The 11,246-nt window shown below is 39.3% G+C and overlaps 1 protein-coding gene across 1 annotated transcript in view; it reads left to right on the top strand.

The window, feature by feature from the left end:
- Positions 1-974: 974 nt before the first annotated feature.
- SHCBP1L (SHC binding and spindle associated 1 like) overlaps positions 975-11,246 on the top strand; it is a 39,184-nt gene continuing 28,912 nt past the window's right edge. Inside the window, exons 1-2 of the mRNA XM_028121577.2 lie at positions 975-1,432; positions 3,121-3,270. Of these exons, the coding sequence (XP_027977378.1) occupies positions 1,028-1,432; positions 3,121-3,270 (555 nt within the window). The 5' untranslated portion in view covers positions 975-1,027. The remainder of the gene's footprint in view (positions 1,433-3,120; positions 3,271-11,246) is intronic.

Below are 11,246 nucleotides of genomic sequence, written 5' to 3'. Positions count from 1 at the left end.
TATTCCCTGAACATGATATTAAGACTAATATTTTCCTCAAAATCAACTCCAAATTCAACACAGTGTTCTTCCAGATGAGGGTGAAGGAAGGCAGGTGTTTTCCCAGTGCTGTTCTTTGTGGGCGCTGTTGGCCCCCCCCCCCAGGGCAGTTACTTCACAGCTAGAGAGCAAACAGAAGTTATTCCAACTGGCTCCAAGCAGGTTTCATAGTAATATAACAGAAACGAGTGGTCTCTGTTCTTCTCCAGAATGTATTATCTTGAGCAGATTTTTATTGTGAGGGTATTCATAGTTTGCACACATTACTCCCAGCTGGAAATTTGAGTCTAGTTTAACAATTACATAATATAATCTTTAATGAGACTTTTGAGCAACACAACAGAGACATGAAAACAGACTAACCTACCCTTTTTGGCAAAAAGTGTCTTGTTCGAAATGTAAAGGCAGTTTTATATTGGGAACCGTGTGACTAGGTTGGGGAAAATCTAGGTCGCTGGATTTGTCACTAGAGTGTCCTTTGGTCACGAGCAGAGGGCTCCAGTTACTATCGGTCTCCAGCGTAAAACTAAATTTTCCTTCAGACTGTTTTTGTGCAGATGCACCTGTGTGCAGTGGTAGGCGGCGCATGAGTTAGGTCATGATGACCTGGGGGTGACTCACAAGCACCCTGAAAACGTAAGAGGACCCTGGGGAGAGAATTCTCTCATTGGGTGGGTCCAAGGGGAGCGGCGTGGGGTTAGGGCGAGCGCCCTGCGCGTGGGCGCCACCTGGTGGGGGCGCCGCCCCGAGCGCCACACTGTCCCCCGCGGCCCCCTCCGCAGCACCCGCGCCCCCCACCACCTCGCGGGCCGCGGTCCCCTGCACCCCCGCCCCCGCCCGTACACCCATGCCCCAACTCACCCGGGCCGGCTCCCCTCGAGGCCCCGCGCTCGTTGCGGGCTCGGCGGGCACCGTCCGCTCATTGGCCAGCGGGCTGAGGGCGGGAAAAGTGACTAACGGCTGCAGCGGGCCCTCGCGGTGTGAGGAGATGGCGTCGGGGGCCCGGGCTCCCGGGCCGGAGGACTCCGTCCGAACCGTCAGCCCCGGCAGGCGAGGAGAGAAGGGGGTGCCCGCGCCCACCGGGGACTCGGTGGCGGTAGGGACCCTGAAGAGCGCCGCATCCCCGGTGCGGGCGGTGGTGGCGTCCCCGCGGCCCACGAAGGGGAAGGCGGGCGGGGAGGCGGCCCGGCGGCGGCTGCAGCTCCTGCCGGCCTCTCAGGCCGAGGGCCGGGGCGAGGGGGCGGAGGAGGACGAGGAGCCCCTTCTGTCGGTGCCCGAGGAGGATGAAGAGGAGGCGCAGCCACTGCCCCCGGTCTGCGTGTCCCCCATGAGGGGCATGTGGCGCGACGAGAAGGTGGCGCTGTACTGCGACGAGATGCTGCAGGGCCGCAAGGTGAGGGGCCAGCCGGCCGTTCCAAGAAGGACGGGGACTCGGCGTTTGCAGGGCCTCCGCCGAGCCCGAGGCACTGGGCCTGTCCCAGAGGGTTACCGTTGGCTTTCCCCCCCCCCCGCACACAAGCTGTTGTCAGTGAGGGGGCAGCCCTGGTGGAGCGTGTCCCGGGTTTCTGGCAGCTTCCAAGAGATGAAGATCGATAAGCCTTATCAGTGCCCAGGCTTGCGTCTTAGTTTTCGCATTTAACGACTTGTGTCCGCACATAACGATACGATGACCCAGCCTTGAATTTACCCGACAGTACTGCACAGGTCTACACTCGATGGTTCCCAGACTCGGAGTCTGGGAAGTGGAATGATGTTTCGTATCCAAGATACGTACCTCGTAACACTGCATAGAGCAAATATATGTTTCTAACCAATTTTTTTTTTAAGTTATAGTAGAAGAATTGGTGTAGAAGGATATTCGTTGCACTGGTATGTATTAGAATTAAAAATTAGAAACTAACGACTATGGGGGCAGTAAAGAACTTGTGGTGGCTGCATATAGTGGAGACCTATGCAGGGGTAAAAATTAGGTTTTTAAGAACATTAGTTATATCTGACGCAATAATGTTTAAAAAAAAAAAAACCCAGGAGACAAAACAAAACATGATTCATATGAATGGATGAATACACACATAGAAAAATGACTGGAAGGAATTAGCAACAACGGTTATTTGGGCTGTCAGGATCAAGAGTGGGTTTTGTTTTCCTTGCATTTTGTGCATTTTTCAGATTTTCTGTAGGTGAACCGTATTTTATACTCAGACGAAAATTTTATTTTTAAGAACACAGTTACCATAGGGGCGCCTGGGTGGCTCAGTTGAAGTGACTGCCTACTGCTCAGGTCATGATCCCAGGGTCCTGGGATTGAGCCCCGCATCGGGCTCCCTGCTCAGCGGGGAAGCCTGCTTCTCCCTCTGCCACTGCCCCTGCTTGTGATCCCTCTCACGCTGTCTCTGTCTCTGTGTGTGTCAATTAAATAAATAAATAAAATCTTAAAAAAAACACAATTACCATAAAACTAGGACAGTATTAATGGCCAACTTATATCTGATAATGAGGATTGGAGAAGAGGAAGTCTCTGAAAGGCAATTGAAAAACGTTTATAGACATTTTTGTGCTCTTAATCAGACGGGGTCTAATGACTGGGTTTCACAATAGCTTAGATGATTATCATCCTTGAGGTAGCTGATTTAAATTTAAAAAATAAAATGGGTAGTATTTTTTGAATGCTTAATATGCTCATTTGTTTTATAGAATGGAGTGCTGTTTTAAATTTTTATGTACTATGTTTTAAATAGGTTACTGTATCTTTAAAGTTCAGAAAAAATAATTGCTGTTTTTTTAAAATGATAATTACTATTTTTTAAATGTATAATTACAGTTCTTTGTCCTCAGTGGATTAATAAAACAGATTACTTAAGTATAAATAACAAGTAGATGTTTCAGCACTGAATTACTCTATTGAGTGAATGGATCTCTTTTAAGTTTATGATATTTTCCAGTAAACATTGATTCAAATAAAATCTTTTACTTTCCAGGTTTTTTTTATTATTTAAGGGTATATTTAAAGAGAAATCAGTAAAAATATTTATGTATAAATCTATAATTTTATATATTTATACATATTTTTTCTTTTGCTAGGCAGAAGATGCTGATGAGGCTATGAGTAAATATCTAACAGAAAAATTAAAGTTGAAAGACAAATGGCTTGGAGTCTGGAAGACGAATCCTGAGTTATTCTTTGTGAAATATGAAGAAGCTTCTATCCCTTTTGTTGGTATACTGGTTGAGGTAAATAACTTTTACCTGAGCTTTGTTCTTTTGAGTGAAATTATCAGTTCTTTTTAAGACCAAAATATGACCTTACTAATTTGGGGCTTTGATACTTAAACACAGATTGACAAAGGTTAATGTCTATTTTAAGTTTCTAAGCAAATTAATAGCATAAAAAGAAGGGGGGATATTAGCATCCATTTACCTGGGCACAGTTAATTATTAAATGGAATCTAGTGTATCAGACAGTATTTATTAGCTTAGTTTCAATTGCTTAAATAGCAAAAGTGCATTTCTTTAAAATTAGTAATGTAGGCTTTAACAGACTTGGGCTTTCTTTTTCCATCATTTTCCTTTAATCTTCTTTTGTCTGAATTATGAGGTTTAGTTAAAGTAAGACAGAAAAAGTGGATCAAAAAATTATTGGTAAAATTTGAAATTTCTTCCTATGAAAAGTACCCTTTTAGTATAATACCTCAACTTCCAAGCCTTCATCTGATAAGATTTTACTTTTTTAGGTCTATAGGTTAAATATTGTGGCATATTTGATGTCATAAGTTTGATTCCCTTAAAGATTTATTATCCTTGTATAGACATTAATATCTATAATCACAAATGGTATCCCTGCCTCAGATATTTCAAGTTTGTTGTTTGGTCACAAGAAAAATTTGTGTTTGAAATTCATTACATTGCACACTACCTGAAAACAATTCAATTCTGTGTTCCATGGAAAAGTAAGTTTGTGGTATTTTTACAGATAAAAAATGCCGTATTTTTTATCATAGAGACTATACAAAAAATATAATAGAGACTTGGCATTAGTTTTTCAATAATATTCTGTTTTTAGTGTTTCTTTGAGGTTTGCTCAACTTCAGATTTTGAGTAGCTTTTCCCTTGAACTTTCATAACTTCTCTGGACTTTTTTCATGTGGAAAAAATAAGTGGAGGTATACTATATTGGTATCTTTAACATTTTTGGGGGGATTCTTTAGTCAAGTTTTATGTGGAAGCCTAACGTATACAACACATTAAAGCAGGACATTTCTGACTGAAAGGAAGGGGATGGCATTCTAGCAATTACTTGGTTTTTCTTCCGACACCTCATGATAGCCCCTATTCTCCATAAAACCTTGGAAGATCCTTAAATTTATGTGAAAACTCACTGGATTAGATTATCTAGAAAATATATCAAGTTCTAAGGTTTTACATGCAATACATTGATTGTTTGCTCTTTCTTACTCCAAAAATCACAAGATTACAGATAATTAGATTGCTTTAGAATCCTCTAGGGATTGCCAATCCTCGAGAGATTGCCAGTGTCCTTTAAACATTAGAAAGGTAGGAAGGAAAGGAGAGAACAGAGCAAAAAGCAGAATAGTATGTTGGCAGATTCTAATTCTTTGAATTATGTGGCAGCAAAACTAGATCTTGGGACCTCTTAAGGTAGCTCTTGGGACCTCTTAAGGTAGTGCTGCACAATTCAGATGTTGTTTTGTCTGCCAAAGCTTCTTAAATCTTACTTGGATTGAAGTATCAACAGTTGCTCTCTGATACTCCTTGTTCTGAAGTCACAATAATTTATTTCTCTGGACCTCATTCTCTTTTTCTTTAGATGCTCAATTTTCTATTGCTGCTGCAAGAATTTACCATGAGTTTGGTGACTTAAACAATACAAATTTATTATCTTACAATTCTATAGAAAAAAATCTGACATGGGCCCAGTGAGCTAAAATCAAGATATAGGCAAGGCTGCATTCCCTTTTGGAGGCTGTAGGGGAGAATCTGTTTCCTTGTCTTGTCCAGCCTCTAGAAGCTTCCTGCATTCCATGACTTCTGGCCCCCTCTCTCCATCTCCAAAGTCTTTCTTAGACTCTATCTGTCTGGTTCTTTGCAGGCTGAAAAAGTGCATGTCCTTTAAGATTCATGATTAGAATGGGCCCAACTGGGTAATTCAGGATAACTTTCCCATCTCAACTCCTTAACCTTAATCACACCTGCAAAGTCCTTTTTACCATGTAAAGTAACATTAATATATTCATAGGTTCCAAGGATAAAGGCATGAATATCTTTGAGGGCCATTATTCTGCCTGGTACAAATTCACACAACAAAGAAAAAATTTAGAAATATTTGATTGGAAGAAAATCTAGCATATTCTTAATCTTGGTTACACAATGGTCCAGAAATTAAGGGAACTTTTTTTTATAACCTCTGTAAAAAGCAGTTTGCCAAAATATATTAAGAATTTTAAAGTAGGGGCGCCTGGGTGGCTCAGTTGGTTAAGCGTCTGCCTTTTGCTCGGGTCATGATCCCAGGGTCCTGGGACCGAAGTCCACTTCGGGCTTTCTGCTCAGCGGGGAATCTGCTTCTCCCTCTCCCTGCCGCTCTGCTTACTTGTGCACGTGCGCGCTCTCTCTCTCACTCTCCGTCTCTGTCAAATAAATAAAATCTTAAAAAAAAAAAAAGAATTTTAAAGTAATTCACTCATTATATGTCAGTTATCTCAATAAAGCTAGAAAAAATAAAAATAACAAAAATAAATAAATAGACCCCACTGCACATAAAAACAAATAAAAATGAGAATGAAAAAGTTCACTTAATTTCTAGAAATTTATTCTGCAGAAAAGGATTTATGTATTGAGTGATCACAGTGATATTTATAAAATGAAAAATTGGTGATACCATAAAACTTTAATAATAAGATGCTGGTCAAATAAATGATGATATATCCATAAGATAGGATATTATGTAGTCATAAAACTTATATTAAGAAAAACTTTTAATGATTTAGAAAAGCCCTCATTGTATATATAAGATAAAAATAAAAGATTAGAGAACTAGATATGCAGTATGATCCAACTATGTAAATAATATAAGGACATAGGAATAAAACTGGAAGATAAAAAGGTTAATGGTAGTTGGTTATCTCTATTAGGATTATGGTTGATTTTTAAACATTTTGTACAAAGAGCATGTGTAGTCACTATCAATAAATTTAGAGACTTTTATTTTTTTAAGATTTTATTTATTTGACAGAGTGAGAGAGTACAAGCGAGGGGCAGTGGGAGAGGGAGAAACAGGCTTCCCGCTGAGCGGGGAGCCTGATGTGGGGCTCGATCCCAGGACCCTGAGATCATGACCTGAGCCGAAGGCAGATGCCCAACCATCTGAGCCACCTAGGTGCCCCGAGACTCTTTATTTTTTTTAAAGGTTTATTCAAAGTCCAGTTAACATACAGTGTAATATTAGTTTCAAATGTATAATATAGTGATTCAACACTTCCATACAACACCCAGTGCTCACCACAAGTGCACTCCTTAATCCCTAGCACCTATTTAACTCATCCCCCCCCACCCACCCTCCCTCTGGTCACCATTAGATTGCTCTCTCTTTTTTTTTAATGTTTTTTGAAATTTTTTAAAAAGATTTTATTTATTTATTTGAGAGAGAGAGAGAGCACATGAGAGGGGGGAGGGTTGGAGGGAGAAGCAGCCTCCCTGCTGAGCAGGGAGCCCGATGTGGGACTCGATCCCGGGACTCCAGGATCATGACCTGAGCCGAAGGCAGTCACTTAACCAACTGAGCCACCCAGGTGCCCACCATCAGTTTGTTCTCTATAGTTAAGAATCTTTTTCTTGGTTTGCTTCCCTCTCTCTTTTTCCCCCCCTTTGCTTGTTAGTTTTGTTTCTTAAATTCCACATATAGGTGAAATCATATGGTACTTGTCTTTCTCTGACAGACTTATTTCACTTAGCATAATACTCTCTAGCTTCACCCATGTCCGTGCAAATGGCAAGATTTTATTCTTTTTTATGGCTGAGTAATATGCCATTGTATATGTACGTATATATACATATATCACATCATCTTTATCCATTCATCAATTGATGGACACTTGGACTGTTTCCATAATTTGGCTATTGTAGATAATGCTGCTATAAACATTGGGGTGCATGTATCCCCTTGAATTAGTATTTTTGTATTCTCTGGGTAAATATTTAGTAGTGCAATTGCTGGATCATAGGGTAGTTCTATTTTTAACTTTTTGTGGAACCTCTATACTGTTTTCCAGAGTGGCTGCACCAGTTTGCATTCCCACCAACAGTGCACAAGGGTTCCCCTTTCTCCACATCCTCACTAACATCTGTTGTTTCTTGTGTTGTTGATTTTAGCCATTTTGACAGGTGTGAGGTGGTATCTCATTGTACTTTTGTATTTCCCTGATGATTACTGATGAGTACCTTTTCATGTGTCTGTTAGCTGTCTGGATATCTTTGGAAAAATGTCTATTCATGTCTTCTGCCCATTTTTTACTTGGATTGTTTTCTGGCCGTTAAGTTCTTCATATATTTTGGATACTAACCCTTTATCAGATATGTCATTGGCAACTATCTTTGCCCATTCAGTAGGCTGCCTTTTAGTTTTGTTGCTTGTTTCCTTCGCTGTGCAGAAACTTTTTATCTTGATGAAGTCCCAATAGTTTATTTTTGCTTTTGTTTCCCTTGCCTCAGGAGACATATCTAGAAAGAGGTTGCTATGGCTGATGTCAAAGAGATTACTGCCTGTGTTCTCTAGGATTTTTAGGGTTTCAGGTCTCACATTTAGGTCTTTAATCCATTTTGAGTTTATTTTTATGCATGGGGTAAGAAAGTGGTCCAGTTTCATTCTTTTGCATGTAGTTGTCCAGTTTTCCCAACACCATTTGTTGAAGAGACTGTCTTTCTTCCATTGGATATTCTTTCCTGCTTTGTCAAAGATTAATTGACCATATACTCGCAGGTTTATTTCTGGGTTTTCTGTTCTGTCCTATTGATCTGTGTGCCTATTTTTGTGCCAATACCATACTATTTTGATCACTACAGCTCTGGATTTATAACTTGAAGCCCAGAATTGTGATGCTGCCAGCTTTGCTGTTTTCTCCCCCCCACGGTAGTTTTGGTTACTCAGCATCTTTTGTGGTTCCATACAACTTTTAGGATTGTTAGCTCTCTGAAAAATGCTGTTGGTATTTTGATAAGGATTGCATTGAATGTGTAGATTGCTTTGGGCAGTATAGACATTTTAACAATATTTATTCTTCCAATCCATGAGCAGGGAATGTCTCCATTTTTTTTTATCATCCTCAATTTCTTTTATCAATGTTTTGTAGTTTTCAGAGTACAGGTCTTTCACCTCTTTGGTTAGGTTTATTCCTAGATATCTTACTGTTTTTGGTGCAATTGTAAATGAGGTTTTTGCCTTACTTTCTCTTTCTGCTGCTTCATTACTGGTAAAGAAATGCAATAGATTTCTGTACGTCAGTTTTGTATCCTGCAACTTTACTGAATTCCTGTATCAGTTGTATCAATTTTTTGGTGGAGTCTTTTGGGTTCTCTATATGGAGTATCATATCATCTGTAAATAGTGAAAGTTTTATTTCTGCCTAGCTGACTTAGATGCCTTTTATTTCTTTTTGTTTTCTGATTGCTGAGGCTAAGACTTCCAGTACTGTGTTGAACAACAGTGGTGAGAGTGGACATCCATGCCTTGTTCTTGACCATAGAGGAAAAACTCTCAGTTTTCCCCATTGAGGATGATATTAGCTGTGGGTTTTTCATATATGGCCTTTATTATATTGAGGTATATTCCCAGTTTAGAGAATCTTTAATTTGGAGATGTTTAAGGGATCTCTCAGTGGATTCCGAAGCTGGTTATTTACCTGATTCTACTGTATCATAGTTCTAAAGAGGGAATAGTCACTTTGAACTGTTCTCAACATTTACATCTCGCATTGTGGCTATTTCCACAAACTTCCACCTTTAGTTATAAAATAATTGATTTTATTTATTATTTTTTATTTTTATTTGGAGGGGAGGGGCAGAGGGAGAGGGAGAAGGAGAGAGAGAATCTTAAGCAGGCTTCACACCTAGCATGGAGCCTGTTGTGAGGCTCAATCTCACAACCTTGAGATCATGACCTGAGCCAAAATTAAGAGCTGGACACTTAACTAACTGAGCCATCTATGCACCCCTAGAATCCTTGAATTTAAAGCCTGTTCTGTAACTTGCTTTCTGAACAAATTGAGAAGCATTTAAATTCACATTTTAGACTGCTTGGGACCCTTCTCTTCCCTCTAGCTCCTTCTCTGTCTCTTTCCTTTATGTCATTGTAAAGTCCCCAAATAGTAGTTTATATTAAATATCTCAATTCCTTATCCTTTGTGTACCCACTTATTGCTACATGTTTTCTTAGTGTTATTAAAATTCAATATGCACAAAGTTAATAGAGTCAAATACAGTTACAACTTTTGTTATGAAATGATGTGCTCACCCAACCTCTATCCACCTTCTGCTGCAATTGCTTGTATTTTCCAGGTGCAGCCAATTTTAACCAGTTTAGTTAACTATTATAGTATCAATTCCCTATCTCCAAGAGACATGCTTATATTTCTTCCCATTCAGTTTTAAGAGAGGGAGACAAACCATGAGAGACCCTTAACACTGGGAAACAAACTGAGGGTTGCTGAAGGGGAGGTTGGTGGGGGGATGGGGTAAATGGGTGATGAGCATTAAGGAGGGCACATGATGTGATGAGCACTGGGTGTTATATGCAACTGATGGATTATTGAATACTGCATCTGAAACTAATGATGTACTATATGTTGGCTAATTGAATTTAAATAAAAAAAGAATCATGCTTATATTGCTACTTCTTGATTTCTCTGTTTTAGGTTTTATATATAGGCTCCCACTATGGAAAATGGGGATTTAGGTATTTTATATACCACCACCAATACATTCCCTGTTCGACCTTATACCCATATTTTCTACATGCTCCCATACCCCCAAAACACTTAATAATTTTGGTTCTATCATATACTCAGTGTCTACTTCATTTGTATGTAGTATTCATTTCATAGATAGATAAACTCTTTGGTATACTATGATTAATTTTCCTTTCCTGGACATTTAAAAAAGTTTTCCTAGAGTTGATTACCTTGTTTTTTTTTTTCATTTCTTTTAGTTTTCTTACTAGTTTGTCCTTAGACTCTTCCCCAGTCATAACTTACAGTTATGTAAATCTTCTCAACGTAAACATGTCTATCAATTTTGTCTTCTTAAAGAGGTATCTCTTGCATCCTTCTGATCTGCAATCTGGATTGGTGATTCTAGACCTGATGGATGGGGGATCTCCCTCCATCATTATCTTAGGAATTCCTTTTACCATTCTCTTGTATAAATAACCTATTTCCCAGAATTCCTGTCTTCCTTTTTCTTAATTCTTTCATTTTGGCTAGGGACCTTATCCTAATAGCTTCATGGGTAAGGACACAAAGAAGATAAAATTACTGCAATCTTGTGTTCTTGAAAATATCCTCATATTTATTTGAAAAATTGACAGGGTACATGATTCTAGGTTTGATTTTTATGACAAGAATTTGAAAAATACTGTTCATTGTCTTCAAGCTTCCAGTGTTGTTGGTTGAGAAGCCAATGTCATCAGTCCTCTGATAACACCTATATATTTTTCCTCTCTGGAAACTTGTAGGAGCTTTTCTTTATCCCCAGAGTCCTCCACCAAAATGATAGCAAAGGAATTTTTTAAAAGGTATTTAAGGACAAGAGATGGGAAAGGAGATAATGGCAACAAAACTTAGAGGCATAAAAGAGATAAGTAAGTGGCAACCGACAGTAAAGCTAAGAAAGTTGAATTCTAAGTTTGCAGTAGGGAAAGCCAAAAACAACTTGATATACACTAAATAGCCTAAAGAATTGACTGTACTTACATCTCTGGAAATAAGGTTGAATATGGAGCTAAGAAAGAATTGTTGAAAGCTATTTAAGAAACAGAGACTTCCACTCCCAGAAAGTTGGAGTAGACATATTTTTCCCTATTCTTCCTACCAAGTATAAGAAAAACCTAGATAATTAATATAAAACCAACATAAGACTCTAAAAGACGGATAGAAGGCAGAGTGCCTAGGGACCTCATGACCCAAGGAATAACAGTAACTTCC

Source organism: Eumetopias jubatus, unplaced genomic scaffold, assembly GCF_037043125.1.
Source record: "Eumetopias jubatus isolate StellerSeaLion01/CBP00866 unplaced genomic scaffold, mEumJub1_p1.0 scaffold_12, whole genome shotgun sequence".
Classification (NCBI taxonomy): domain Eukaryota; kingdom Metazoa; phylum Chordata; class Mammalia; order Carnivora; family Otariidae; genus Eumetopias; species Eumetopias jubatus.
This window is presented reverse-complemented; position numbering and strand designations above follow the sequence as displayed.